This window comes from Crocodylus siamensis, chromosome 5, assembly GCF_052110815.1.
Source record: "Crocodylus siamensis isolate JL-2025a chromosome 5, ASM5211081v1, whole genome shotgun sequence".
Taxonomy (NCBI): domain Eukaryota; kingdom Metazoa; phylum Chordata; order Crocodylia; family Crocodylidae; genus Crocodylus; species Crocodylus siamensis.
In genome coordinates, this window is record NC_143399.1 from 136,572,215 (window position 1) to 136,587,678 (window position 15,464).

Consider the following 15,464-nt stretch of genomic DNA (forward strand, 5'->3'; position numbering starts at 1 on the left):
TATTTCCCTACCCCTAACCTATATAGTTGATGTAGGGCCTGGACACATTTATACCTGTGTAAACCATCTTTATACCAGTATAAGAAAGGAGCAGAGACAAGGCCTTACACTGATGTAACCTACTAGAATTCAGTGTAGTTACTGCAGGAAAAAAAAGAAAAAAAAAGAGTAAAAACACACTGCGTAGCTTATATCAGTGAAAAGTATCATGTGTCTGTAGTTATTCTGCAGTAGCCATTTGCCCAGTGAAAGCAGAATAATACCTGTTCCACCACCAAAAGTGAAGCACTGTAATAGCATTTCTGCTGCAACTACCCCAGGATAAACAGTCATCTGTCTGTACCATATCCCAGTATAACATATACGTCAATATACAAAACAAACACAAATTGCATTAATGTTAACATGTTGCATCCAAAGATATCATCTCTCTTCATGCTACTTCCCAAACTCTTCTGTTCTGACAAAAGATGTTAATGTTAGTAACTCAATTGTCTGCTTTCCTTCCCAGTTTTTGTGCCTTCTTTTATACTGTCCTTTAGCTCTGAAATTACCAAAATCATTTCTCAAACCTCTACCATTCCCTGCTTCCTGTTACTCTTAAAAAAATCCATGTTTGCAGTAATTACCTGGAGAAAAATGTGGGGTTTTTTTGCTTAAAATGCTAATTATTTGTTCTTCAAGTGCACATGGGTAATTATTACAGAGCAGAAGATTTAAAGTAAAGCCTCATCCCCTTTTATCCTTTCACAAGAACACATGTCAGGTCTACCTTATCCTACCTTCCACAGAGACCAGGTCAAGCTCAGACCCCAAACAAAATGTGTTCCAAAAGTTATCTTCAACTAAAAAAGATGATATATCTTAGTTTTCTTCCCTAAACATCACTCTAAGTAATGAGAGGCAAGTCTCTGATGTAATCAGGGACTCCCATTCCATCTGAGCAGAAGTGAATGACTCAGGCTACCATCAAAAGCCTCACTGTTGTCTCTGCAAAAAGAAGCATGGTTCAGGCTGTAACATCCACAGCTTATCCAAGAAGGTCCAGCTTCATTAAACTATGTTACTAACTAGCTAATATAGAACTCCCTGGTTAAAGCAGTTAATTGCACCTATGTCGTCTTACAGGAGTGTTCCCATCATCAGAATCCATAAGGCAATTACCTGGGAATGGATAAGATATGAAACTAGCTCAATCCTGTCAACAGAGGAGCGTCTTCAACAGAGGAACCCTGACAGAAGTACAAGGATTGTTTTTGTAAGATAAGATGCATCTTGGCAAGAATATATGGGGCATATAGTCACGAGAGTTAAACTTCGGTGTTCACGTGCACAGTGCCACTTGATTGGATAGAACAGTGATTTAGTTAATAGAGGATTGGGTATTTTTACGAGCACAAGCTAATCATGAACTAATGCTGACATACCAACAAAGTATAAAATAGTATTATATCTGGTAGGCGGGGTCCCTCCTTGGAGGCACCTCGCTGCAGCGAATAAAGATTCTGTATCTGACTTTGGATACTTGTTCTGTGTGCTCACTGCCCCAGCCTAGAGTGAACTGCACGTGGCTTACTAGCGTAATTCGTAACAGAATCAATCCCATATTTACTCAAATAAAAGACAAATTATTCTCCCCTCCAATCAGCATGGGGGGGAAACCCCCCCTCATCTTACATTCACATACAAAGAAGCCTCATTAAATGAATTCCCTATCATTAAACTACTACCAAAAGCAGCATGTGCTCAGCAATGGAAATCAACTATGAAGTTGATGAACATACTGTTTTTATTTATTTATCTTTGAAAATTCATGTCTCATGCCAAAACAGCACTGGAACCTATCCACTGAGCAGAGCTTAGAAACCCTTTTTTTTTTTTTCTGTTTTTTTTTTTTGCACCAGTCCTGGAAGCACTGTAATACCAGGTCAATGCATGGAGTGGATGGAGCAAGCTCCGGGCCCCTCACATGACCTGCTGGCTCGGGGTCAGTGATTGTCTCTGATATGTCCTCCATCAGAGGTCTATATTGAGAGCTCAGAAACCCCTTTTTTTTTTCTCTGTTTTTTTTGCACCGGTCCTGGAAGCACTGCAATACCAGGTCAATGCATGGAGTGGATGGAACAAGCTCCTGTTCCACCACCCAACACCAAAAAGAATCTGCGCAATATAGACTTCCGATGGAGGACATATCAGAGACAACCACCTGCCCTGGGAAAACCACCTGATTGATCATGGTGTCTCCCCTACCAGTGTCTCCCCTGCCAGGAACACTGTCACATGGATAAGTTAGTGCAGCTCATATGAACCACAAGGACAGACAAGTGCAGCCCATCTGAACACTGTATATAGCAGGGCACACTGAAGGAAGTCACCCTCAGCACTGACTCTTTTCACATCATGGTAAGCCAGTACACTGCATATATTTCAACTTCCTCTTCACTTCCAAAGCTGAGTTATGCCTTTCTTTCCCATTAACAATGATTCCTGTTTTTTCACCAGCCTTAAATGACTGGCAAATATCATGAAACGGGGCCCCAATGAGTTCAACTAGAATCCCTGTCTCCCTTTCCTCCTCCCCCTGCTTGCCACATATGATTAGTATGGCCCCACCCTCCTGGAGGTGAAGTCGAACCAGGCAACTACATATAAATTTTTGCAGGATCCCAAGATTTGTGACAAGAACACCAGCTCTAGTCACGTGTGGGACCTAATTAGTACATGGATCCTTTGTGTATATGGGGGGAGGGGTAATCTGGAGTACTCACACACACATTGAGCAGTGCTAAACTGTGGGGTCACCATGGCTCGAAACACTGTTGACCCTGTTGGAACACAGCCCAATGAACGATATGGTAAACCATGAGACTCTGGCCTTGAACTAATATCATGCATAGTTTATACTATATATAAGTAGGTGCCAAAGTGCTGCTTAAAAGTATGTTTATGGAGTACCTATGCTAAAAATTGCATCACGTTCAAAAAAGGAAACATGCATCAATTCTGTATGAAGTCTATGGGTACCTGTAGTACCAAACAGGACAATATTTGTAATTAAAGTTGCTGACAGATGTGAAAAAAAGCAAGCTCTTTACTGAAACAGGAAGCAGATTACTTGGACCCAGCTCCCCAGTGTCTGAATAGACCACATTCTTCAGTGGGTTTTTTTCAATCAGTTATTAGATAAAAGTGCCACAAAGCACCACAGAAGTGCATGATCTATAGATAATGGACAGGCTGGGTCAGTCTATCACAATGCCTCTTCTGTGCATGTACTGCACCTGGCGCAGGGGCGTGCTGAGCATAAAGTGTTTTTTTTTACATCTGTAAGCATTACAATGACTAACTAGCAGCAGGTATGTGGGCATGGATCTAACGTGGGATGATGTGAGAAAGAGGCTGAGAACCGCTGCTTTAGTGTTTAGAAACAGAAGCTGGTTGATGTGGAGGGAAGGCAGGGGGAAATTACTTTCCACCTCAGTAATACCAGAATGGAATTTCACTTTATCTTTACTATGGAATAACACTATCACCTGGAAAACCTACTCAAGACTCTGCATTCTTTGATGTGAATCCTTCTCCCCTTTCATCTAGGCTACACTGCATTAATCATTACTATTGAAATGCAAAATAAATACAAATCCACAAGTAATTGGCACAAATATCTCAAGAAACACTAGATGGCAGTGAACAGATCTAAAATAAACCCCTGAATATATTTGTTAAAAATGAAATTTTACTCTAGATAATAATTAGCATTATAGTTTGATTGTCTTTTTTGACCTTAGCAACATGGCCTCAAAAGACTGTTTCAACAGCAACAACTTCATCAACTTAAAATGATAAATCAAACCAAGATTATTCTCCTATTTGAAAAGACCGAATTCCTTACAGGGATAAGAATTACAAAAAGAACTGAGTAAAATCTATCCTCCTTTTCAATGATTAAAAGGACTTAACTACTATAAATTCAAATTTGATTTAAAATTTTAAAAATGTTTTCTACCATATAGTGTAGGTGTATAATTGATATTATACATATTTGAATACTTGTTTCAAAATTCATGGTATCTTAGTCATTCAAGCTTATCGAATGGTAATTTTAAAACTACTCATTATTAAGCTTTTATACTGATGTAGCATGTAGAAGTTTCAATGAGGCACAGCATAAATGATACTCAGTTTGGCAGTGGTACTTAACAAGCCTGCAGTCTGAAACTATAGCATCAATATCTGTAAGTTATTTTTTCTCCCGTCCTCATAGTAACCTCATAAAAACTGGACTATAGTGGCCTAGCTTTCCAGCATATAGTAATACATTTTAATTATTTTGTTTTGTACCACATAAAAATACATAAAAACATGAAGAGCTTGTGTTTTAAAGGAGGATTTAGGGCTTGGTTTTTTTATAAGAATGACTTATTTGTAGCTAAAATAAAAGGAACTCATAAATAAAAACAGTATGTTAATTGAAATCACTAGTGGTTTTGATTAACCTTCCTTAACATTCTGAATTAGTAATGCTTCAGAATGATTTACATATGTATATGTCACTGAACCAAATAATTGCACAATTTCCATAAACTGCATTTTTTCTACTTATCTCCCTAAATTTTTCAATTTTGCATTATGTTTGCAAGCACAGACGGCTCTTGGCTCCGATATCTACTAAACGACACTAAAATACCTGCTGAATAACTTGATTAATTATTCAGTCAAAAAGATTCAAAGCTTTCAGTAAGGTTTCTACCTTGTATACAAGTATATATAATTAAAGCCAAACCTTTAGCTTCCAAGTTTAGCGTCTAAACATACAACTGCTAGTTTTATATCTTTTTACATGTTTAAAGTCATTATTTAAAACCAAAAAAGAAATAAGTTTAATATAAATATACACCAAATATAATTTAACCAACAATATTTTATTGTTCTTGTTTTATATAAAAAAAAATGTTTAGGTATTTTATGCAATTTGAACAAACAAAAATGCAACCTATGGGAATAGAGATAGGCAAAACTGCCTTAACCTCTGGCAACAGAAAACAATAGCCTGAGACAGAAAAGCAAATACTAACAACTGTCATAAAAAATACTGCATTAATGAGGAGATGCGACTGCCCAAACCTTTCCAGAAGTGGTCACAATACTCCCCCTGGGTGACGGAGTAAGATAATTAATTGACAAAAAGAACCTATATTTCAATTGACTAGAAGATGTAGAAGTAACTCCAAAACTGTATGTGAAAACCACTGGCTTCATATTTTTAAAGGAATATTTGCAATCTGAAAAACATGTACCTTCTCTAGATATAAGAGATTATTATGATTTTTGAAAAAGCAACAAAAAAATACTTTAGCCCTATTCATCACTGTCTTACTCCAGCTTTACACTGGTGCTACTCTGTTAACATCAATGGAATATACTAGGGTAAAAATGAAGAATCATTGATCTGAATAGGACTAATTATTGTTCTGAATTGTGTTCCGTTTCTTTACTTCTTATGTTTAACAGAATTTTCAGTTACTTAATTTCCCATTTTTTTCCTGTCCTTGTCGCTTGTATCTTTGTATGAGCTACATTTGGCATATCTGTTTACCATTATAGATTTCAATTCTATTGGCTAATTGGACATATATTTTAGGTTATGCTACTTAAAAATATGTTTAAGTACCTAATTTTAGCTGTTACGTTAACAAGGAAAAAGGCCTTTTGCTAAATTGTAAACCAAACACCTGTGATACTTGTTCCCTTATGTTAAGGGTCCAGCTAAATTTGCATAACCTTTATCCTAGAAATTATTTTTAAGAATTATCTTTGAATTGAATTTAAAATAATTATCTTTTATGGACCTACTTAATTTGCAGTCTCACAGATTTCATGGAAACCACGAAATCTGGGACTGTCCGTAAAATCAACAAAATTAAAATGCTGGCTCCCCAGTGGAAGGCAGCAGTCCTCATTGTCAGAAGGGGAAGGCACCACCTGGCAGGGCAGCAAAGGGCAGCAGGCAAGATGACAACTTCCCCCTTGTCCTTCCTGCCTCGCCCAGCCAGGGCCTCTCTGCCAATCAGCACAAAGGGGCAGGGTCACCACAAAATGCCTGCAGAAGCAGCTCTGAGCAGCTCACGTAAACCTTCTGTCTCATCGTGATTTAAGTAGGTCCCCAATTATCTTCTGTACCAGCTCTACATTTGTGTCTTACACTTTCAAGTTTTTCATTTTAATTCTGACAAATGGCAGTTAAAATGGAATGTACTTTGGTATTCCTGCATTTTTACTTTTGATGTAAGCAGATGGAGACTGGATAATTCTATTAGCTGTTTGTTGTAAACAGGTGGGGTATAGGTAGGGACCTACTTAATTAGCATTTTTGTTGAAACCGTGAAATCCGGGTTTGTCCACAAAAATTGACAACTAAAAAAATTGAATAAAAATAAAATGCTGGTTCCCCAGTGGGAGCCAGCGGTCCTCACTGCCAGGAAGAGAAGATGCCAGCTAGCAGGGCAGCATGAAGGGCACCAGATGAGATGGCTGCTGCCCCCTCATGCCTCTTTCCCCTATCAGGACCTCTTTGCCAATCAGTGCCAAGGGCAGGCAGCAGCCAACATGGCAGCTGCCTCCCTGTCCACCTGTCCCCATCCCCAAGGTGCCTCTGCCAATCAGTACCAAGAGGTAAGGTCACTGCAAAAAGACTATGGAATTAGAACTTTATGCCATGATCCACAAAAACTGGCAAGTCCCCCCCCCCACACACACACACATTGTAGGTAGATCCCTAGGTATACACCTGTCTAAAATACAATAAGCTTCCTCTATGTGAATTGCTACAGTACCAGAACAAAGCAAGGACTGGTAATGTATGCTTTACATTACTAATTGGTTACAGTTTTTATGGTCCCAATCATAAACTGATTGAGCTGTGATGGACAAAAAGCTTCTATTTCCATTAAAGATAACCAGAGGCCCACACCTATGTGGACTCCAAGCACAGCCAGGAATTCTGCTGTGAGACACCCACTGTGAAACATGACCTACTCCCTTCTTTTGTGAGATGCTAAACGGGTGTAGGGTGGGTACAGAATAGGGTTGCATAGGGTGACCTGAAGGGCTGTACGAGGGGTGTGCTGAGTAGGGTTGCAGGGGGAGCCTGAAGGGCAGTACATGGGTCAACCCCGACATGAGGACAACAGAAGCAAGTTGCCTGGCAAGGGGTTAAAGGATGAGCTCTGCCCAGGGTAGGGCATAAAGTCAGTGCTTTGCAGAGTAGGGATTGCTCGAGTGACCCAAAAGCTCTGCCTGTGCATGGGCCAGCATGAGAGTAGGTCAGCCTGATGGCCCAGGGGGTCACTCAGGAGGAGCAGGGTGGGTTGAATGGGCCACTGAGGGGCAGTATGTAAGAAGCCCTGTGAGATGAAGTGAATGTGACCCTGTCAGAGGGGGCGAATGTGCGAGTAGAATGTGAAAGGCCCAGCAAGGGGCAGAATTGGCTCGGCTTCAGGCTGGAGTTATAATCAACTTATGTCATCTGTGAGGCATGGGAAATGGTGTAGGGATGGTGTAAAGCTTTGCACAATGCCCCCTGGCATCAGGGAAATAAAATGGGTGGCCTCCCACATTTTACACCAGTTTATGGACCAGCAAGTCATGGCAGGAGAGATTGGGCAGACTGCCCTACCTAGACAGGTGGGCAGGCTGATGCTGAGAGCCAGCCTTAACTGGGCCCCCTGTCACATAGACACTACCTTAAAAGTAATCTGCAAAAATTCCCATAGTTTTTACTGTAGATCAAAGAGTGAATCTTTCCCTGTCTTAGAGAAAAAAACGTTCCTGAAAGGACTGCTGTATTTTCTCCTGCTCAAGGTGTGAATCTCTTCCATCAGAAAACTGAAGATGGTTTTGGCAAAGTTCTCAGGACTCCTATTATTACTTACATTATTATGGAACTATTGTTGTGATATTATCTCTCATAAAAGCCCAGATAGTGAGATGCCTGATCCTTTACATCATGTTTTATAGTCATGTGTCCTTCCTCCCAAATTATTAGTGGTCTTTAATTTTCATCTAAAACAAAGCATTAATTTGTTTATATTCTTCCCAAAACCACATTCATATCCTGGAAATGACAGTATAGATTCATAGTATAGATATCAAAAGGGCCCTTAAGGACTTTTAGTTTACCATTAAATACAACCAAACTGATCCCAAAGTGCCCACACATTTTATGATGTATGGAAATAAAACAAACAATAAATCCACCTGTGCACAAAAACCTGTCCAAAATGGTTTCTTACATTTAACTGCTATAGACATAGTGCATATTGATTCACTTCTGGAGATTAGGACACATTCATTTAGACCTAAATTAGATTTCAAAGCTTGCATTACCTAAATTAGATTTCAAAGCTTGCATTCACAATATCCTCATTAACAAACTGTTCAAGACTTACAACTGAAGTTGTATATAAAATGCTATTTTGCCCAACTCCCTGGCCTTGATCTGAAGATCTTTTGGAAGAGCAGTCCTGCAACTACTCTTTTGACATTTTAGAGAGGAATTACGATGCAGTTGTTACCAGGAATAAGGATCTATGTTGCCAATTTTCAAAGTAAAAAAAAAAAAGACACTATTACTTACCATAGAGCCATACTGACCCATGTATATACATGCACACCCTGTGCCAAACTTCTTTACAGATGTTCCTTGCATATTATGAAATTGGTTCAAAAAAACTCAAATAGATTTGAAGATTTCTCCCGTTTATGTCCTTAGGTTCCTGTACCCATAAGAAAGTAGGTAGCCAACTGGCCTCAATGGATATTCATTTTCTAGAAACTTCCTAGAATCCGTCAAAAGGGCACATTTCTCTAACAAGCGAAGACAAATTAGTTGGGCAATGAACTTAAAAACAATTTTTTTTAAAAAAAGGAACCCCCCCCCTCATTACTACTATGGCCAGTAAGTATTCTTAAGCTGCATCAGGCAATGGTGGCATTTACTTTTACTCCTTTGTGTGAAAACTGAACTTGCCGCATTCATTCACCATCTCTCCACAAGTGAAAGAAGAGTTTCAGTAACTCTGCTGCTAGTTGTTAGTTCAAATCAGGTTGCCATGGAAGCAGATGCTGTATTGATGAAAGTGGGTCAGCTGCTTTAAAACTACTGATTTAACACTTTGGAAACACTGGTTATTTTAAATGCACTTAGTCTGATTTTGCTGTTACAATGTTGTTCCCATAGAAACAGTAGGGAGCAACAGAGTTCACAGGGATTTTTTTATTTTCTTTTGCACACATGTATAGGGGCCTGGTACAGAATGCTTAAAAAGGCTTTGTACAACTCTGATTTTAGCACTGAATACTGTCAAATGTTATTGTGTAAACAAAGTATGTTCAATTTGAAGAGTATTTGTTATACTACTAAAATATAAAAATGAATTTTCTGAAAACAAAAAAAAAAATCTCCCTGGGCTGTTTGGCTCTAGGAGGTAAACATTTATCTGGAATGATTCAGACAAGTTGTGTCTTAAGCCAAGTCTTGATGATCCTTTGAAATCCCTTCCAACTCTATTTTTTTAATTCTGTACAAATTACTTTTTGTATCAATGGATTGGTATATCTATACAAAGCAGACATCTAGGATGCTTATTCTGTCCTAACTTTTGCTATTTAAGATGGTGATTTTTCTTTATCTGAATGGCTGTCTTCCCTTAGGAAGGAACCTTTCTCATCTCATTTACTGTATTTGTTTTTTCTTTCCACATTCTTTATTCACACAGTATCAACTTGGGATCTGTCCCTTTACGCCATTCTGCTGATTCTGAGATGGGCACCCTTCCCTCAGCAGCCTCTTGCTGCATATGGAATAACTCAATATCAACTTATCATTTCCTTTCAAATCTTTCTCCTTCATTTATTCATTCTTTCTGCTATAATCTAGCTCTATAGAACATAGGATTATGTGAAAGATATTATTAAAGTGGTGGTGCAAGAGATATCTGAGCAAATGCAATGAGGTCCTGCCTCCTATTCTAAAAATGCATAAAACATCAATTAAATTTTGAGAGGCTAGTAGTGGTGCTCTCCTGAAGTGTACTCCAAAAATAAATGCCTACCTAGAAACTTAACTGTCTACTTGACACTAACATGAGATTCCAGTCAGAGCTGATTGTGCAGATTTCACAGTATGATCTCCCACTTGTGTACAGTGATCAACCATAATAGTTTTGTTGTTTACATTTAACCTGTCAACAATAGACTTCACACTTAATGCTGCCAGTGCTCTTAACAGAAATTGTCTAATGTCTGACTATACAGAATGCATGCAGATTCAACAGTTAACCCCAAGAGCTGAATCAACTGTAAATTTTGTAATGCTTAAATATGCCAACATGTTTTTAAATGAAAACTCAGACTCATTCACACAAGATGGTAGGTACTACAAAAAAGAGAAAAAGAACATCATTCTGCCACTATCCAATTGAATCTATTCACAAAAGCAACCTAAAAGTTTTGGCCATAAAAAGGAAACCAATTTCCTAAAAACTATGTAATCAGAATATTTTTTTATTATTTATTTTTACCACATTATTATTTTATTTTTGCCAACTGTGACAGTGAAATGAAATGAAAGGTTATTAGCTCCAAAAAGGCGGGTGGAGGAGAAGCACTAGTGAAGACTATTACTTGAATGACACTGGACTGGGTATCTTTCTAGAACGTATGCTAGATTAAAAGAGGGTTATGGAAATGATACTTTGCAAATATGTAAAGCAGCAGCACAACATCAAAAGATGAAACTACAATGATTTACAATGCCAAAAAACACTAGTTGTAATCCTGGAATTTCTACTTCCTCGTAAATGGAAGAAAAAGATCTACTGACAAAGTGAAATACTAAAACTTTCACTGTTGTAAATGCCATTTGCTATTAAATCCATGCAGATATTTAAAGCTTAAAACTTACCTCCACCAATACCACAATCAAAATGAGGTCCGTTTTTGACTCTGGGAAAATGGCATTTACTTGCGAAGACATTCCAATCAGTGCACAATTAGTAACCACAGATATTACACTCATGGTTTCAAAAGCCAACTGAAATAAAACAAAAATACATATATAATTTTCAAACAACGTCTACCTCCTGAGTCCCCTGACCTAAGACAAAACCTCTGCCCTTTCATCAGATTTTGAACAAAGCTAAAAAATAATGTACTACCCATTCTCTCAGACTTTGATTTCTGGCAAATAAAGAACTAAAGAGGTTCTGTCTAGAATCTATCAACATCTCATCTAAAATGAATAAACAAGGTCCATAAATCCTCTAAAATGGGTAAGAGCCAAAACAAGGCTTATACCAATACAGGATCCATCACTGACATTCTGCAAGCTTAACCTTTGCCCTGCATATTTTGCTGGGGAAAACACAAGGGTTATTTGTCATAATATGATAGAATTTAACAGGTCTTGAAACTCATCCCACCAGCTAAATTTGTGAGACATGAAATTGTCTCCTAAAAAAAAAAAAAATCAGGATTAACTCCAATAGAAAAAAGTAAACAGAATGATATCTCTAGTACCCTCAACTGACCCAGAATTTAAAGGCAACTTTTTTTGGCTGCAAGCAGAAATGACTCACCTGGAGTCAGATGTAGATGGGCAGGCACTAAAACCTAGCTACAGCCTGCCCTTGTCTCCATGATGCCTAAAGCCAAAGCCCCCATGTTGTGGGCCAGATCCAGTGGTTCTGAGGGCCACAAGACACAGGTTGCCAACCCCTGATGTATAGCACATTCCAAAAGCAAGATAACTTTTAAAGTAAACAATACCAAAGGACATTTTTAATTTAGAGTATTTCAGAGTTCAATAATACTAAAATGAATACTGTCAACATTCTATGCCAAAACACTGACTTAATGTTCATTACTAGATGACAGAAAACTAATGTCGCCAACCATGGCAACGCAGAGTAAAATTTTAAATTGGCTCTGGATGCCAAATTTTGTTGGAACATTATGAGATACAGTTAAGCATGCATAATCGCAAATACCTACAAAATTGGGTATTTGCATGCACACACCAGCCAGGTGACTTACTGGTCTCATGTGTGAATATACAGGTGCATGACTTGCATGGTGTTGAGATGGGTGATGTTGTAATTTATTTTCTGGTATAACCCACAGGTATTTTAATATATTCTATACATTCAAAAAGGATGAATCTTGCTCTGAGAAGCTCCTGGTCTGAAGAGCATACAGAAATAATGTGTACACAGATATAATTGCCTGCTATACAACACTTACCTTTGAAAAGCTGACCCTGTAAATGAGAAATCTCCTTGTGAGTAAAAAAGACTGACATTGAAATGTAATGACTGCTCTGATGAATCAGCAGAAGCAATGTTCACCTTGACAGCAAAGCACTAACTCTGCTTGTCTGATACAATAATTCAAATGTCCTTTCCACAGAAAACTCTTCAGCTAATTCCTTATTCCTTTCACTCACACAAAATAAATGACTGAACCCTAGAATCTATATTAATTTTTATCACAGAGTAACATTTTTATCACATTTGCACTATTAGTTAAAATGAACCATATAAACTGAAAATAAAGAAAAAAAATCCACATATTTTTCTTAGAACAGTTTCTTCCAGCCCAGTCTTGCCCCTTCCCACCTCTAACGCAAGTAAAACAAACGATATCAGCGAAAATGCAATTTTACTAGCATGATTTTATCTACTCTAGGTGCTTTGTTAGCAGAGCTATGTCACTCAGAATCACGTCTCTGATCAACATAGCTAAGCCAGCAAATGTCCATAGTATGGACCTGGCTTAGAAAAATAAGCTGTGTTAAAATATTATCGCACTTTCATTTATATATGTTACGGTTGTCCATCATCACCCCTCTATGTTATTTAACATTGCAGTGCTTCTCTTATAATTCTGCCCCACTGAATGTACATGTATACCCTATTTATCCAAATCTAAGTTGACTCTGAATTTAAGACGACCCCTCAATAATTAGATTCTATGCAAGGAAAATTTACAAATGTGTTATAATCTTCCATATAAAGAATCTAATTATTAGAGAGTAGTCTTAAATTCATCCTTCCCACCACTGCAGCAGGGAAAGCAGTGACAGGGGAGCAGGCAGTGGAGGGCCAGATGGTAGGGAGGCAAGTAGCCTGACCCCTGCCCCTTGCCCTGCCACTGCCTCCTCACCACCATCTCTGCCTCTTGCAGTCTTTATCTCCTGCCTGCCCCCTAGCCACAAGAGGCAGATGCAATGTGGGGGGTGGTAGGGGCATCAATTCCTAGTGTCATTCACACAGCAATAAACAACCAGGTGAAAAATAGTTACCTGCCAGACACCAATATTTGCTGTAGGTTCTGAAAATGGACGTTTGAAGATTCTACACATTTTTAAGGCATCGGAATAAGTCTCTGTGATGTTGTTTAACACTGCAAACACAGCCGCTAATGGGTAAACACACGAAAAAAGGCTCACATAGCCAAACTGCAAGAACAACTCCAAGTAATCATCAAAGGTACCCTGTGAAAAGAGACAAAATAAGAACATTTTATCCATTTCTACACAACATATGATGAAAACCAGTATTAAAAACACATAAGCCAAATGCTTTCTAACCCCAAAACAGGAAGTTTGGGATATGTTCTGGAATTAGCAGCAGGAGAAAAAAATAAAAGTACTTACCATTCAAGTTAGTATTTAGATCAACTCTAGTCTAATTTGGAGTTAATTATTCTAAATCTGCTTCTTTAGGGGTACATTTGCTCTTTAGTCTAACAAACGTTCTTCAATATTACTGATAGCTACATTTATTATTGATATAAAACATATGAACTAATCCTATAAACACTCTGAATCTTCTAAGTACCTCAGTTAAATTCTAATTAAAAGAGAACCACCTAGTAAGAAAATGTTGTCGCCATGATTTAAACCAGCACAAAACCCTTAAGATAGTCTGGTATAACAAGAAAAGCCCTAACAGTTTGGGAGATTATAGATTCATAAACGTGATTTATTTATGGTTTTTGTGGGTTTAAGATACTTCATTTCAAGATCAACAAACAAAATTAGTAACCCACAATGCATTGGAGAGGACAAAGGCTGAAACAGCAAAATAACAAGACAGAAGTAGCACTGGCAATTGAACAGAATATTGAAGAAATACAAGAAGTGTTCTCACCACACAACATCTGACCTTTAAACCAACCTTTACATGTTTAATCAATAATTTTATGATGGCAAATTTCATACTTAATACATTGCTTTTAAAAAGAATTATTAAAAATTACTATTTAAAAAGAAATCATGTAATCTGAGTCAAAAATACCATAAAAACATTATGTGAAAAAATGTCTACTTAACAAAAGAACTGTCATGCTTGCTTCTTGCCCATGAAAAAGCATTAGCTGGATCCCAATTTAGTTATTTTTACTATGCAACACTTTCTCGTGCTTAGAATGTTATATATGATAAGGGAAAATATAAATTTAGATGGCATTTTAAGTAAATGTAGCAAAGACATTAAAAAAGAAAGAAAACCAATTTTGGTTCTGAATCAGTAGCATGGTTCTTTTCAACCTCTTTCTGCTGACAGTTTAGCTGTCAGCCTGGCTGGGCTCCCTAGCATCTAATGTATTTTTTCTAGGAAACACAAAGAGGCAGTAGAAGCCTACAGGCACAAAAATCAGCACATAAATATGAGAGGATGGCTGCCTTCAGCTGCATCCTTCAGTCAAGCTCGCTATTAACCCATATAGCTAATCAGATCCAGCTATGCTAATTTGTAGACTACATCCCAGGGGAGCCACCCAACCTTTAAATATACTGATTCTTACCCATAGAAAAATTTTATATACACTCTGACTTTTAATTCATTCCTGTTTAAGGATACTTGCCAAGCGTCACTCAACTGGAGTGACAGTCACATGTTTGTCCCTGCTGTCACTCACTCAAAGTGCTACAGGCACCCTACCCCCACCTTTACTGCAGGCTACTCCCAGCGCTGCTTCCCTCTCTGCTCCCTCTACTGATACCCTTGTCCTATTCTTATTGTCATTTCCAGTGTAGCACAGCCTCAGAAGAAAATATGGTCATCATTTCTTCTTCCTGTAGAGTACTCTAGTAGCATACCATACCCACCCCACCTCACCCCTCTCCCAGGAGGCAGCCAAACTAGAAGGGGAACTCAACAAACAAGGTTTTCAAAGAAATTCCAGAAAGGAGTAGACTATGAAAAAGGGGGAACAGATTACTTCAGGAAGATTCCAGCCAAAGACAAAGGTGAAAAGAAATATCAAGAGAAGAAGGGAAATGAGGAAGATTGGGAATGAGACAGGGAATAAGAGAAAAGGAAACAATGTCTACATACCTAAACAACTATATATAACTGTACCGCTAACAACCTGTCACGTGACTGCTGTGGTTTACTTGACAG

At 38.1% G+C, this 15,464-nt stretch overlaps 1 protein-coding gene and 1 pseudogene across 3 annotated transcripts in view; both read right to left on the bottom strand.

Moving 5' to 3' along the window:
- Positions 1 to 15,464, bottom strand: part of ANO10 (anoctamin 10) — a 237,978-nt gene that overhangs the window by 167,225 nt on the left and 55,289 nt on the right. For all 3 annotated transcript variants that reach the window (XM_090046446.1, XM_090046444.1, XM_090046445.1), the window contains 2 exons: positions 13,361 to 13,552; positions 10,964 to 11,092 (listed from right to left, as the gene is read on the bottom strand). In XM_090046446.1, the coding sequence (XP_089902572.1) occupies positions 10,964 to 11,092; positions 13,361 to 13,552 (321 nt within the window). The remainder of the gene's footprint in view (positions 1 to 10,963; positions 11,093 to 13,360; positions 13,553 to 15,464) is intronic.
- On the bottom strand, positions 2,065 to 2,241 carry LOC149864652 (U2 spliceosomal RNA; annotated as a pseudogene).